Raw genomic sequence first — 16,802 nt, forward strand, 5'->3', positions numbered from 1 at the left:
TTTGCACACAAAAATGGGACTGAACTAGGACTAAACGTGGAGCATACCCTGAACAAGATCAGAACTAAACCAAGACTAGAACAGGATCAAATTGCATCCATCAGGCACAGACATGGGATATGACCAGGACCAAACCAGGACAAGTGTGAAAGCAGCTTAAAATAGTGAAAAAAGGTATTAAATCAGATCTTTGTAGTATGTAACCAGTCCTGGTGTCATATATGTGTAAAATGTAGTATGTAAACCTTAAGTTGTAGTAAATAAATGGTTATTTTGGTCTTGTGTGTGCAGTTGAGCGTGTGAAATATGTTTAAATCCTGGTTTCATTTGCCTGGGAGGTGTTCTTCTCTGGTGTAATGAAGTTGGGCAGTGCTGTTTGTTTTAGTTCAACCTGCGCACACTTAAGCCGCGCTATAAAAACATTACTGACACTCTGAAACAATCCACTCACACTTTGCTTTTACATACCCCATTTGTGCCAGGATCTTTTTTTCTTTTTGGCCCAGACAGAGCTTCCATACCTTGTTATTCCACCCCTAGACTCCTATATGAGGCCACTTGTAAAATTTAACATTTACTTTTTACTTTTCTTTCCAGCTCGTTTTCCCAAAGTGTTCCATTATATTTATAGTTTTCATTTAAAGTCTGAAAATTCCCAAGGCATTTGGGGATACTTTAATACTTTTACATGATAGCTGTTTTCCATTGTAGCCTGCACACCAAAGCAAAGTGTTGCTATATGAAACAATATAATATAAACAGTATAGTATAAATATAGTATAAAATGTTACACGTTACATCAGAATAATATTACTCAAGTACAAAGTAGACGTCCAAGAAATTACTCAATTAAGGCTAAAAGGAAAACTGCTACTCAGGTAAGAGTAACTTAAAGAGTAAATGAGTAAATGGTTTATAATTTGAAATAAATGTAATCTGAAGGACAAAACATTAAATAACACACAAAATCTGGTATGGACTAATACAAAAATTAGAAAAAGTACGTCATATCTGAAGTAGAGCAGCAAGAAACAAATGTTCAAAGTATTTCATATTGTCAACATAAAGCTTTTGTCACTTGTAGACTTACTCACAGTGAGAAGAGGAACAACAACTTTTACTCAAGTAAGAGTACTGTCACTCCAATAAATTAATAAATAAATTAGTCAAGCAGGAGTAAAAGTATGCTTTGATAAGTTACTCAAGTAAATGTAAGTGAGGAAACGTAACTACCCACCTCTGCTACAGTATGACTTGGTGGATACTGGTTTGTGTGCTCTCCAAGTTTTGAATTGACTTTTTATTTTTTAATAAATCAGTGCAAAACCTCTTTACACAGCAGTATTCATAGGGCGGTTGTGGGACCCTATCATTACGTAGTTCATCAAATTAAGGGATACGATGACTGGTAATTGATTTGAGCCGACTTTCCATTCCCACCCTCATATTCACTAATATTCATCACCACGGAATGTTCCATGGCGTTCCGAGCATTTCCATTGGCTTTTCACTCGGTCAGGATACGGGCCTCTACCTCCAGTCACCTCACCCCTTCCCCTTCCCCTGTGCTCTACCACCTTTTCTTAGCACTTTGTTTCCAAGTTTCCTTCCGTTGACAAAAGTGTTTATTCTTTCCAAATGCGTTACAACAATGGGCCCACTTCATTCCGGCTTTCCAAGATCGGAGCAAAAGCGAGACCACTGGAGCCGCTGGGCTGGGATGCACATGCTAAAGCCATTAGCTGGTGGAGGAGGGTGGTTAGCCACACTAAAATCTATCTGCCTGTGGATGTAATGAAGCTGAAGGAATGGAGGGGTTGTGTAGATAGATGTTAGCTTTGTGGAAGTCATGTGAGTTCAAACAGTTGAACTTGAAGTATTAGGCCATATGCAAAGATAAATAAGACTGTAACCTTGAAGTATACTTTTTGTTATTTTAATAATTAAGCAGAAGTAAAAGTATTTCTTGTACTGTTACTTGAATAAAAGTGGATAAATAATAGTCTAATTAAATGTAAAGGCAGAAAGTTTGAAAAGTTTTCCACTTTTTATACACCAAGCTCTACAGCTTCAACTTATAGTACTACTGAGACCTTTACAAGAACTCAGACACAAGTTTTCTTTTCAGAGCTTCTAACTTGCATATAATAATTGTTTCCCTTTTCGTTTACCCATTCAAAGTTGTATTATAATGCATATTAGTCATATATGCTTGAGTAACCTTTATTCTCTCTCAAGTGTTATTGCTTCAAACGTACATGCCCATTGCTCTTTACCTACTTAATGACATTTACGGTAATGAACAGTAGCACAAGTGGAAATCAGCAGCGGAACTGAAATATAACATAATGTTCCACTGTTGTCATAGTTAATTTTATAGCAGACAAACGCTGCCTTCATTAAAATCTACTCTTGACCATCCCATAATATTGTAGCGTTCTGGTGTAAGGAAACACGCTGAATTTCTTCTGTTTGTTTATTTTCTGAACACAAGGGCTACCGTAGGCCGTAACCCACACGAAAGCAAGAGCAAAACAACTTGTCAGTGTAGAAACCAAGTGTCACATACAAAAGCAGTTACAAGAACAACAAAAGGTGTCAACTCGGAACTAAACATAAAACAAAATTTGTATTAACCTGCTCTACGTGATCCTGGTACTTTTATTTTGCTATTATGTCCATGCTCTTTCATTGCTATGATGCTGGTGGTCAGAATTCCTAATATGGAACTCCAAATTCGACCTGATAACCCCCAGCCTCGATGAGTCTCATTTGACTGGAGCCGAACGCTATGGGTGACGTCACACTCCCTTAGTCCGCGTCTTTATACAGTCTATGCCCAGTGCCATGTGCCAATCATCTTTATGAAACATGAAGATAAGGGATCATAATAGTGACCGTGTGTAATGTAGTAGCTCAGATGAAGAGGTCTTGTATTCTTAGCCCCAGACACATTCATCTACTGTGGTCAGCTGGGACAGTGATGGAGGACTCTCTGTGGAGCGGCTAGGATCACTTAATTACCCAACTCTCTGCTCTGGATTTACTGCCAGTGCATTCATAAAGCATGCCCCCGACAGCAATGGCGGTCGCTAATAGAGATCGGCAGTGGTCAGAGAGGTCTAATGACGCAACAAAAAGTGGAAATGGGTTTGGAGAAGCATTTGATCTGAAGATTGTACAGTGTAAAAAAAAGACACTTAACATGGGTGTTCAAACTATGAAATACTAAACAGAAGACAGTAAAAAAATGAATGTACTGTATTGAGGTACTTACAGATACCACTTCTATACTCCCTTTGTGTTTCTATCACCTTTATCACTGGACACTACTGTACTCTCAAATCTATTCCTAAAATGTATGTTTGTTAGCAAATTTTCTATTTTGTCTTTCCCTCTCTCTCTTCTCTCTCTCTTACAATCTTCCTCCCTCCTTCCCTCTCTTCCTCTCTTCCTCTGTCTCTGTCTGTCTCTCTCTCTCCTCACACTCTTCATCATTTTGTATGGACCAGCTGCACACTCCACATTCACTCCTTTGAGGTTTTGAAGAGGCTCCCTCCTTTCCAACAGTGCAGCAAGCTTTACTCCAATCACTGCATAAAATATTCGCAAATATACTTTTACTATCTCAGTTTGCAGTATCGTTCTCATAGCTGTGATGTGTGCCACTGTAGCGGGAGTGAGTAGTTCTTTGAACACTAATCTGCAGGAGCTTTGGGTGTTAGCCAAGGACATGGATGCTCTGAGAAGTTCTGGCACAAATGGTAATTAAAAAGCAGAAGCTGATGTTTGGCCAAATGTTGTGAAATCTGACAAATCAGTTGACCTGAGAAAGATTGACATCAGCGGCTGCAAAGAGGCAGGGAAGAGTGTATCATGCAGTAACAACTGTTGCAAAATAAAATCATGTCATTCTGGTATGGATCTACTGCTCGATCTCATGTCATTAGAGGAATTTGAACTTTAAACATTGGAAACTTGCAGTGTGTCAACTAGGTTGTCAAAACTAATCAATACTAAAACTAGAGGCTCTTTGAACAAGTATCAATACAGAAAATAGATTATCCATATCAGAACTAGCAAGACCACACGGTAATCATAGAGAAACAACTTTTTGATTGAATTAAAAACTATATTATACTATCTAAATTCTTGGTATTGAAATCGTGTTTGAAACTTTACTATTGTGACAACGGTACTAACTTAGCTGACAAACACAGTACATTGTTTAGTCATATATATATAGCACTTCAAAACTATGACATCATACTTACCTGGTCAGGCACTCTCTCCCTCACACCTGGTGGGGACTTAAATCGGCTTAAACCTTGAACCTTATTTTAATTGCAGCCGTGGGACACATACGGATTAGGAATTTTAAAAGCCATTCGTTTTCACTTCTCTTTGTTTTCGTCTAAGCCATTTACTATATTGAAATGTGGGCTTAGCCTCCATTCAGCGGCCTGTCTGTTCAGCCTGTACTTAACAGGTGGCTTTACGTAGAGAGGGTGCAGTGAATTGATGAGGGCTGGTAGAAGGTGCAGACGGAGAAAGGGGTGCTACTTGAGGATTTGTCATGGCCCTCCCTGCATTACATCACTGAGATGCTTCAGCACTGATGACATGGGAGGAGGCGGGCCCCCGGGGATGATGTCATTAATGACCAATCAGAGTGCTCTTAGTCGGTCAGGTCTGCTGAGCTCCTGAGACTGGAGTTGCTGAATTTGGCTAAATGTCTTTTCCCGATCAGGTCTTACAGCCCTCTTGTCTGTGCTGCGCCTCAAGGGACATTTTCTGTTTAAACTATCTGATCTGACCATTGGGCCTCATGCTAAGAGGAAATTACCTCATATGCAAAACAGATAAACTATTAGATATATTATATAAAATTTGTGGACAGCCGTACATTTAGGCAAGTCAAGTTTATTTTTATAGCACAATTTGTACACAAACTATTCAAAGTGCTTTACAGAATAAGAAAGACATTAAAATCACAATACAAACAAATCAAAATATAAATAATCATCGTAAAATGAACATTAAAAGAGAAGTCATATGCATAGCTAAACAGAACTGTTTTAAGCCTGGATTTAAACATTGTCAAAGTAGAGGCCTGTCTCACATCTTCATGTGCATAAAACTAAAAAGCTGATTCTCCATTTTTATTCCTGACTCTGGGCATCAACAGGAGGCTGGCCCCTGAAGTCCTCGGAGTGGGAGATAGTTCATATGGTACAAACCTGTTGAAGATATACTTTGGTCCTAGACCATGGTGAGATTTGTACAGTACTGAGCCACAGGAAGCCAATGCAGGGACCTGAACACAGGATTTACGTGCTCGTACTTCTGGATTCTGGTCAGGACCCAATCAGCAGCGTTCTGGATGAACTGCAGCTGTTTTACGACTCATGAATATGTTAATATCCAGATTTTTGTTGTAATAGAGCAAATTTAAGGGCCTTTTTGTTATGAGGTTCAACATGAGTGTATTTCCTTTTAGATGATTGTCTCGGCCCACATATGGGATTATGACGTCATTACATTCACCAAAGTGAAAGCCACCAACAGAAGAGTTGCAAAATATTAGAAGATTTCTTGTGTGGGTGTGATATTTAATCTTACAAATAGACTTAACCAAGTCAAATAAAAATGTACCATAAAAATGTACTTGTTGATATTTCACAGAATGAATGTGGACATTTCACAGTGGGTTAGATAGGAGTAACGTCTTTGTATCATGCATTAAAGGTGCACTATGAGACTTTTATTTGGTTTGGCACTGTCATATACCTGCTTGTCTGTTCAATAGTATGGCATTAATGTATCTATCGTGCATCTGTATTTAATTAGAGGTGTTCTTGCCTTGAAAAACACATTGTTACTGTGAGTAAGCTTGATTCTCCACAGATCTGACAAGCAACATTAACTTCAAACAAACTTTATTTGCTCTTTTCTATGTAGTTAAGTTTAACATCTCTGTAGTCCACTCCAGGCAAAGCATGTATCTTTCCATGAAGGAGTGACAGACCCTCTACCACAAAGTTACATTGTACATCTTTAAAAATACTGTGATCACATTGTAAGAGCATTTCAGGACATGGTGCAGATACAGTAGCAACACACTTGTAACATTATTTATAATTTAAATACTGAACAGTATCTGTAGAATGTATTATTTAGTTTTAGCCACTGCAGTAACACTAGGAGGCAATAGTATTCCAGTTTATAGCCTGCTCCCTCCTCTCCCATTCACACTACATAACCCACAGGCTGCCTCTGCTAGTATAACCTGCAGTGGTTACACTATTAAAGATAGAAGCTTTCGCTTACACTCTTTTTTTGCAACTTTTTTGAACTGTGGCCCAAACTCCAAAAAGCTTTTGTTTAGCTGTTCTTTATTCACCTGTTTTTTCCCTGAGCCCTTTTTAAAACCCGCTCTTCCATTCTGAACACTCACAAGGACAAAGAGTTACTGAAGTGCCTTAAAATAAGCAGAAGGTTGGATGAAGATTTTGTATAATCAATTTTTTAACACAATGGAAAAAGTTATAATTGCAAAGTTGCAAAATTCAAAGATGGGTAGTTGTGCGCCTTCTTCTTGTACACAGCAGTATTTCTTACATATACATTTAGTTTTTTTTGTTTTGTTTTCTCTCTTGTTAAATTGCTTGGAAATAGCATCATTTGTACCATTTTGTGTTTCATGTTGCTCATTATATAAAAATTGTTGAGAACTTTCTGTGACATAATTGGGACACTAGTATTTCTGAAACAGACAGTAATTAGTGGTGGTACAGTACCGGTAATTTGCCTGTTGTGTTTGGTATATTTGTTGTACTATCCCACATGTTTACTCTGGTGGGGGAGTGTGGACATTACAGATCAGACACAATATAAATACGGCTAAAGGCACTTCCTGTTTGTATTCCTTTTGTAAGACTCTTTGAAGTATGACCTGCAACACAAATATTGGTGAATTTTCTTGGTTCCATTTTGGTTCAAAGAGATGCGGCAAGGTGCGACGGCTGAGTGGCTAGTACTTACACCTCATTGCTAGAACGTTGTGGGTTCAACTCCCTGGCCGGCCGGATCTGTTTGGAGTGGGTTTCCTCGATGTTCTGCTACACCACCTGCTTGTCTTTGCGGAAAAGTTATTGCTTTCCCTGCAATATTATGGTTTCAACCTCCAGTGTCCAGTGCTATCTCACCTTTATACTTAAACATACTTTCAGATTCACCAAATCCATATAATGACTTGTGACAAACACTGATATGCTCTTTTCCTATTCCCATTACCGTGCTTTCTTAAGCCACCTTTAGCTGCAAACCCCAACTTTGTAAATATTCCTGTCTTGTACCGTGTAGCGATGTGCAAGCATGCAGAGAGAATAGCAGATTGATACACTTGCAGAGGCCGAGCAGTAATGAAGGATTGGCTGGTGAAGTCCATACCGTAAGCTGCTTATCACTATGGAGAGAGAAAGAGAGAGAGAGAGGGGTGCAGCCGTGCAATCACTTTTTAATAAAGTTGTGAGACAGCGCATGCATGCAAAGTTGTGTTGAGCTTGTGATTAAGACTTGTTAGTTTAGAACAGGGGGCTAAAAGTCAGCCAGTTTATGTACAGTTTACTACAAATTGATGCAGTCTTGTATATTTTAAAGATTTTTCATAATTTGCAAGTATAATGGCTAATGTGAATAGCCACATTATAAGGCATTTTGATGTTGGTGTCACTTTTTGAAGCTATTGTAAAAAAACAAAACAAAAAACCCCCAAACATTTTAAACAGTTTACAGCAGTCCAAACATATTACATATAACACATTCTTCTAAATTGTCCACTCAGGCAGAAAGGATCACACAATAAGTAACACAATAACTAACATAATGCCATCACAAAATAACTAACATGCTAACAGTGCACTAGTGTTACTTCCTGGTTCATGGATGATAGAAAAATGCTTGGATAGAAACAGCACAGATTGGTCTCATTTTGAGCCGCTTTTACGATACATCTGTGCTGAGACATAGCAAATGTTACTTTATTACATCGAAACAAGGGTATGGCCCCTTGACGTCAGGACTCGCACCGTTAAAATGCACCCTGCCAAGCTGATCTTGACGCAGTGTGAGTGCGGATTTGGGTGAGGCGCACGTCTGTGAAAAGAATCTGCAAGAAGTCTATTTTCCCCGGACACTGTAGTGGTCTGGAGTGGTTTTCAGGTCATTAGATTAGGTCATTACAAACCCACATGAAATGACATTGCTTTGGTCAAATACGCACCACAGTTGTCATAGTTAAAATAACATGCAATCTGCGAGTAACCCGGGACAAGTACGTACCGGACCCGCCTTGCAGTTAGTATAAATCCGGCATAAAACAACGAATTTGACAATAAAACCCTGAGCTGTTCTCCACCTCAATTTACAACGTTGTGATGTCGTGTTATACTCAAAGAATTCCTCTACGTCCTGCACACGGATGACTCTATCACAGCCGTTTTCATGCCTCAGCTATTGAACAGAAAACTCCCTCCTCACTGGGGAAAGGGTGTGATCAAATTAACTGCTCTGCGTTTTTCCCCTGGTGCACTTTCCTCATTACTCCAAACAGATCCTCATCGCTGGCTCCCAAGAGGTCAAAGCTCTCTGTGGAGGCAAATTCTTCCTCTCCGTCTCCCTAGTGGACATCCCAGTCGCAGCTGCACCCCGGACTCCCCCTCCCTCCCCCTTTCTCCCCCTCCTCCTCCTCACTGTTGTTGTCCCGGAGATGGTTGTCATGGGCGACCAGCAGACATCTGAGCCGGTGGCTACAGGTCGCCTTACACCTACTCTGGCCATGAGTTAATGAAGTGTACAGAGAGGAGACTGGCCTGCTGGCTAACACATGTGTCTGTGTGCTGCTGACACTGTGCACTCATAATTGCACTGAAAAGCTCACAAAAGACAGGGGCCATTAGGTAGCACTTAGCTTTGCAGTTAATAAATGACAAGGCAGTTAACAGTTTATTTCCTAACAATACATCACCATTTTACCCACTTCTTGTCTCTATAGACATGTGATTGCTTCGGTTTGAAATGCTCCACGGTATGGCATTTAAGTTATCTATCTTGCATTTATTCAATTATAGGATTTTTAATTGCTAAAACACACTTTAAAATAACAGGCATTCTCAACTGTCTGGTGTCGCGTCACCTAATTGTCTCCATGGAGATTGCATTTCTTTAAAAGGTATAGCGCCTCTTTAATAGTTTTTGGATCAATGTGAGTTAAACATTAAAGCAGACAGACATAGCGTTTGTGCTTATGAGATGAACAAGTCGATAAACACGGCTGTTCCTTTGACTTGTCCTGTGCCTGTTTTAAGTGAAGCCTCCTCGCTCCCCCGCTGGTTGTTTTGTTAGCTGCATAATGGTGGGGGTGACTGTAATGGAGATAAGGAGAGATTCAGAGAGGATTTGACTATTGACTTTTACGAGAACGGCCTCCGCTTTCTCTCTCTCTCTCTCTCCCAAAGAGCGAGTTAAACTTTATTGGAGTTGTAGTGGCCCCAATAGGGAGAGTATTAACTTTGCATTTAAGTTAAAGATCTACAAAACTCGCCCACTCAAACTCAGCTGCAGTCCCACACGGAGGTAAAACTGTGGTGAAATCGGTCTGCTGTGTTCAAAGAGTGTTTCAATATGTAGTCAGTATCTAATAATATTATAGTACGTATTGTTTTATGTTTGAAAATTAAAGATAAAAATGTATTAAATCATGTACAAGATTTCTGTTCAAATCACCATCCAGCGTTTAGTCCAATTTTGCAATGGGGAAAATAAAGGAGAGGCAGTGACTCAGTGGTTAAGGTCAGTGGTATGATCCCAGCTGTCAGGGCGTGCTGTTGTTGTAATTCTTGGGCAAAACACCTGCCACCCAACTTGCCTATATATTTAAAAGTGGTATATGAAGTATGACGGTGGTGGTCAGAGTCTATTGCACAGATTGGAAGCCATATCTTTGTCAGTTAGTCTTAAGAGCATTGCAGTTTGTTGTTTGGGGCGTGGATTCATAACCACTACCTTTTGTCTCCATGGAGATGTTAATGTTATTACCCAGAATGTTCCAGGATATGGGATTAAATTTATGAGGTGATGCCACCAGACCAAGTTACAGATCTGTGGAGAGGCAAACCCACTCGCAGTAAGGCATGTTTTTCTAGGTCATTTTTGGAGGTATAATATGAAGTAAGAAGGAAACAGATGGGATTGTAAGCTATAGTCTGCTATTCAGTGACGTTGTGGAATAAGTACTCCATAACTCTTAACACATACCATTACATCCGCCTATATGTAATGGAATAATTTTACTTATACACAGTCTCCGGTGTTCTCTTGCAGTTTTGATATCAACTATCCTCACAACATGCTTCTACAACTGCTTCTATTCCCAGCTGAGCCTGTAGACCACATGTCTGTACGCCATATCATGTTGGCAGTGGTGTCTGGACTCCCCTATTCTCACCTATAGTATGCGCTCTAATTGGAGAGTAAATTGTAAGTATCGGACATACCAAAGATTTCTGGGTGCCTGCAGGTCTGTGCAAAGACTGATCTGGAGTGTGGAGCTGTGGTCATTAGCAACAGGGAGGAAGCCTTATTAGCTGGAAAAGTTTAAAATTCATGGCAACGTAGTGAGAAGAAGAAAGTTTAGAAATTTGACATGTTATATTTTTAAAGCACCAATAAGGGATTTTTCTTTGTCAGCCTTATGTATTATTCATGTATAGTGTTTACTTGCCCCTAAAGCTGTGGACAGTTGCTTTAATGAGCAGACAGCTGGGGGACATAATGGAGATTTCGAGGGGTCTGGCATGGAGTGGATTACATTTTTGGTCTTATAAAAGAAAGAGTGGGGAGATGGGTGAGGGGTGAGAAAGACTTTATAAAGTATGAAAGCTAATTGAAGTGTATTTACTGCTTGGGCCTGTTTTCCATTGTAAACTGTGATACTCAAATGTTAGTTCTTCACACAACAGCAAACTTTGGTGAGTACACAGAAATATCCAGAAGAGCTGCATAGAATTTGTTTCAACCATTGCATATTTGAATAATAGGAGAACTTAGTGTAAATGCAGGAAATATTTGGCAAAAAGTTAGCAAAAACCCTGTGTTTTGTTGTTGTCGTTTAAGGCCTCCATGGAGAAATACTGGTTTAGGGTCTATGAAACCTATCTCCGGAAATACATATATTCCAAATGGCAATGATATTTTTACACAGTACCCTCCATGTCATAAAACTGTAACTCACTTTCTCATGACACTCAAGTAAGCTTCTATTTATTCCCACAGGTGTAAGGGGCGACATGAACACGTCCTTTCCCTATACCTTTTGTTATCTGCGAGTGTCAGAATGTGGCCGGGCTGCATTGTGCTTACATTCCTCCATCTACAGGATCAGATTTCATGTCGGAAATGTCTTATCTCGTGTCCGATCAGTCAGAGGAGCGTGTCTACTTTTCCAGGTCACCTCCAGAGACAGTGGTGCAGCCGGGCATGCTGTGGTTGGCGGGGTCAGAGTGCTGCATGCCAGCCCTGGGCAACAGGAAGTGCTAGAAGTGACATTGACAAGGGTGGGAAATGTACTGGGCAGAGGAAGAGACAATGAAGGGTTGACTATATTTTGTATAATGTGAGAATTTATGAATGTTCTGAAAATGTACACTCACTGCTTATCGGCAAATGCTGGGTTTCAGATAATATTATAGCCAGTGTTCTATAGGTCAGTGATACAGGGGCAGCTAAAATGAATATGGTTAAGATGCATATTTTTGTAGTAATATGGTAAACGGTCACAGTTTTATATAACACTTTTCCATCTACAAAGCTTTTCCCATTCACACACGCAGCGTAGACACTGTGGGGAAGGTGGATTAAGTATCTTGCCCAAAACACAACAACAGCATTAATTTGTAGGAACTGGAATGGTACTCCAACCTGTGACTGAGTTGATCTAACCACTCTACCAATGATGTAGATGAATGCTCTACCAACTGAGCTACAATCGCCCCTGTCATTCTAAGGTTCTTCATCTTCATCCGCTTGTTTATTCTATACGCTTATCTTACCCATTCACTTCACAGGCAATTTAGAGTCAATGAACAAGTGTATGGGTGTCAAGTTGAACGTTTTAGTAGAATTAAAATAAAAAAAATCAGTTGTTCTCTTGAAATATTGTGCTTAGATGTTACTTTATCCACAATCAAATGGCAAAATTGCTGGAAAACGCAAAAACAGAAGGTTAGTTAGCAGGGGTAGGGCTTCACTTTTGCTTACAACTATCAGTGTAACGCAAGTTGTTGTTTTCAATCTTGCTGTCAACCGTTTACTGAAAAGATAAACGACCATAAATAGCATTGTACCATTAATTTCCACTTTGTCCATCTTATCAGTTAACAAACGTGCTTTTAATGATGAGCTAAACCATACAGGATCTCTCTACATACTTATCTCACAGCATAAGACAAAGTGATCTACAATCTCCGACTCCCTATAACTTTTACGGCCATTCTCTCCACTGTTTCTCATTATTCATGTCTTGCGGGTATCTCGATGTGAGCCTTGCTTTTATTACACACACACAACGGTGCTTTGTAATGGCCGGCATGCTTACAGGACAGTAATAGTGCTGGTGAGTGGGAGTGCGCTAGGGAGACATTCCTCCATATAAATAAGTACGAGTTAGTGCGAACAGCAGGGTTCCATGCGGCTGGTTGTCTTTCAGCCCATCATTTGCGATGCGACATTCTTGGGGTATCGGAGCGAGACGTAGTAACCTCTCTGGCGCCCCCCGGTGACTCTGGAACAATCAAGGGTCAGTTTCGGAACATGGAGTGTTGACAGAAAGTGAAGAGAGGCAGGTCGGAGGGAGCAAAGCATGTAATTGTTGGTTATGGGTAATGATAGGTTCAAGGGAGCAGGAGGTGACCCCGTGGTTTGATGTGATGATGGATGCCGTGCTGTCAGGATAGAAGAATTTGAACAGTGTACCTCTCAGCTGTTTGTCAAAGTTTATGTTTTGTCTGTTTGATTCTGACTTGGCACAAAAGTAAAAATGCGTTCATACTTGGAGCTAATTCCCTTTTGTATCATGGGCAGGTTTCATTGAGCTGTCAGTTCTTGGTCCATCATTCTGAAGAGAAGTTTTGGAAATGTTTTGCATTCTGAAAAATGCTGAAGATGAAGTGCTATCAAATTACAGCCAACCATCTGCTCCTCACGTCTGTGGAACAATTCAAACTTTTCAGATTTAAAATTATAGCTATTTTCACCTTACATTTTCCTGTACCCATATTTATAAAATTATACACTTTTTGCTCTTCTTTCAACAGCCAATGTATGCCAGCACAGGCATAATTTTGATCAGATTTATCTTACATGTTAACAAGATTTTGAAAATACATGACATATATTATATTTAAAGGGGCACTGTGTAGCTTTTCTGGTGGAAGTCTGCCATCTGCTTGTAACTGAATTGCCTGGAATATTCAATAGTATGGTATTAAACTTATCTATCTTGCCTTCGTAGGTGTTTTTATTGTTCAAAACGGAGACTCTTATCTTAAAAAGCATGGATTATAACCGTGAGCAGGGTCGCTTCACCACAGATCTGACCTGTAATCTGTAACCCTCCACCAAAAGGTTACATAGTGCACTTTGGAATGCAACTAACTCCCAAACAAGTTGCCTTTTACAAATAAAAAGTGACTTAATTATTTCGTGCATCAAAATATGATCATAGATTTACTTCAGCAGAGCTCCATTCTCATGTAAAAGTAAATGTCAAGAATACGCTCTTCTTTCTGCTCTTTAGTTGTGGTCGGACATGTTAGCTGATTGCCCTGACACTAAGTGGGTGGGAGCGTCTTGTCTCCATATGTTGGACATTATCTGTCAGCTGCTGCATTGTGTGTGTCCATGCTCTCAGACCACAGCTTTCAATTACATGGACCACAAACCAGTACATTGATCTTCTCACCTTTGTTTTCCAGCCAAGGTGTATCCACTGGGCTTTCCCTTTACGTTTATTATCTGCAGCTGTGAAACATCAGAGACTGAGTGGACGGTGGACATGTTTGCAGACTTATATGAAGCTGGAGCTGTTTGTGCGTGTTCTTAAGCTAACCGGACAGCGGGGCTTTTCATAGAGCACATAGAGGACAATGGCTGTAGTGTCTGTAGATCAGATCCTAATTGGAAACAAGAGTGTGCCTGCAGGACGCCTCTTGTCATAGTCGGCCGCATTGTTGATCAGATAACAGGATCAGTGGAGGTGGAAGAAAATCGCTGAAAGTAAAGTTCTTCCTTTTGGTTTCAGTACTATTTATGGTACTTGACCTTATATGGTACTAAAACTATGACCACTAAAAATACTTGGCAATTGCACAGGTGTAATTGTGATTTCTGTAACAAGTAGACTAGATGCTACTATGAATTATTACAATTCAGCTGCTAGCCTTTAACTTGTGCTATTACTTCTACCACATTTATTATTTATTCCTAACTCTGTTTTAAAATATGCACATGTACTTTTAAATGTACTTTGTTTTTTAATTTGTTATTTAGCATCTTCTAGTAATCTTTGTTTTTTTGTTCATTTGTTTTTCCATTTTTTTACCACTGGTAGTTGTCAACAATTGTACTTTAAAGGTACACATTACCTGAACTGTGACTTAAACCAAGCATATCGTTTGTTTTGTTACTTCCACCTGCAAATTTTTACAAGTCGGACGTGTTTTGCTTGTGTCTTTTTTAACAAGTCCTCCTCTTTTGCACACATTGACCAAGAGCCCAGTGGTATACAGTTAGCGGCAGTATCCCGTAGCCATAGGGTGAGGGGCCAGTCCTGACTCTGTGTCCTGGAATGCAGTTGACTTTCCAAATCCCCAGTAGTCTGTCCTGAGGCAGTGGGGCAGGGCCTATCTGTAGCCCCCTCTTTTTCCAACACAAGCTCCGTCTGGAATCTGTAAGCAAGCAGTTAACCGACCCGTACCCTCTACTCCTGTCACCCTTGTCGTCTGCCTCGTATCTATTTATGCCATGGAAGACGAAATTGCGGATGAAGAGAAGACAGGTAAATAAATGCACTTTTTCTGACTTGCCATCCGTGGATAACGTGGAGGTCTTGTTCTGTCAGTTGGGTGTAATTTGGTTAGCTGTGTTTGGGAGTTAAAAATAGACTTGGACGTACATGAAGCCCGGGGATTGTGAACTTGAGTAGTGGTAGGGGTGCCAGTGACGGGACTGCAGTAGTGACACACTCAAAATAGTACATGCAAACAAACAGAATGAATTGAATTAATGCAATTATCTTCAAATATATATATAATATGTTGACAACGTAGCCTGCAGTAATAGGTTATTCTTAGGTTTAAGTGTATGGTTAGGAGGTAAACATTTCCTTAAAGGGCCCCTTGTGTTTAATCATTGTTGAAGTTGTATGCAAAGTTATGACTGCATTGAATCAGAATCAGAATCAGAAGACTTTATAGTATAGTATAGATTGTATAGTATTTCCCATTCCATCGCTAATAAAAATATACGTCTAGACATTCTGTTATTAAATCACCAAACCATATACCAGCCTAAAGCATAACTGACAGCTAGTGGCGTTCTAAACATATCAAATATTATTTACAGTTACATTCAGGAAATAGTGCCTAACAGTTACGCAATATCTAGTTTCCATAGCGAATAAATATGTTGACCTTGACTTTTGTTATATCATTCAAATTTCCTCTTAATTGTTTGAAGTAAATGGTATTTTGAGGTTACTATAGCACTTGTGTTTCATGTTGGATATAAGTCATTTATGTGGAAGTAGTTTTTGCTCTTGGTTTCTGTTGACAGTTTTGTTTTTGTGCACCTTAACCACCTTCACTGCCCAAAGACATGCAATTGTTGGATGAAATACAATCCACATTTCGAGTTGTACCTATAAGGCCTATAGTGTTGGCTGTCGCGCCGGTTCATTTAAGAAGAGGCAGGGGAGATGAATAAAATACAGTGTTGTTATATTTCTCGTGGATCCCTTGTTATCTTGTTATCACACTTGTTCTCCGCAGCGCCTCAGTCCTGTCATACATTTCAAAAGAAAACGAAGAATTATGTGTTGTTGTTTCTGCCTCACAGCGTGCTTTTAAGCTTTCAAAACACAAAATGAAAAGTCCTATTATATTTTAGCGCACACAAACCCACTTCAAATCCCCTGTTTACGTGATGAGGGATTGACGTCCTTTTTTTTGTACCATTACACAGTGAAAGGTATATATTATGCATTTGTCTTTTGTGGAGGAAACTGCAGCAGATCGGTTAGGCTTTATTGCTCGGTTCCCACTGGTCTGGCTCGGGTCTTCGCCCTCAGACATATTCTCAACTTGATTTCCTGTCTTTTCTACGGAGGTTTCCGAGAGAACAGCTGTTTTACATCTCCACTGTCATCGAGTCTTGTGTCTGTCGTATTAAATTTAAGGCTGAATTATAAAACGGCATTAACTTGTCGTATACTGGGCTGACAGATTCAAGTAGCGTTTTCCGTTTGCTTCTGGGAATTGTCACTAAAATCTTTTATTTGTTTGTCAGTCTCTGCTCTTGCTGTGCAGAAAGGTTTTTGTCTAGAAGTTTTGGTACTTTTTACCATCCACTACAATCCAATCCAATCCATTTGTTTCTTCGGTAGGCTTCATCTACAACTCATATAATCTCATAGTATGTTATAGGAGATAAAAGGTAAAAGATACTATACTGTTTAGGTTGGTCTG

The 16,802-nt window shown here is 39.7% G+C and overlaps 1 protein-coding gene across 13 annotated transcripts in view; it reads left to right on the forward strand.

The window, feature by feature from the left end:
* The window catches only part of si:ch211-285f17.1 (sickle tail protein), a 114,537-nt gene that overhangs the window by 51,171 nt on the left and 46,564 nt on the right, over positions 1-16,802 (forward strand). The window contains exon 1 of one of the 13 annotated variants that reach the window (XM_055229918.1): positions 15,018-15,115. The exons of the other annotated variants lie outside the window; for them this stretch is intronic. Within the exon in view, the coding sequence (XP_055085893.1) occupies positions 15,082-15,115 (34 nt within the window). The 5' untranslated portion in view covers positions 15,018-15,081. Of the gene's footprint in view, positions 1-15,017; positions 15,116-16,802 lie in introns of those variants that run through there. 13 annotated transcript variants of the gene reach the window in all.

Source organism: Periophthalmus magnuspinnatus, chromosome 20 (genome assembly GCF_009829125.3).
Source record: "Periophthalmus magnuspinnatus isolate fPerMag1 chromosome 20, fPerMag1.2.pri, whole genome shotgun sequence".
Taxonomy (NCBI): Eukaryota; Metazoa; Chordata; class Actinopteri; order Gobiiformes; family Gobiidae; genus Periophthalmus; species Periophthalmus magnuspinnatus.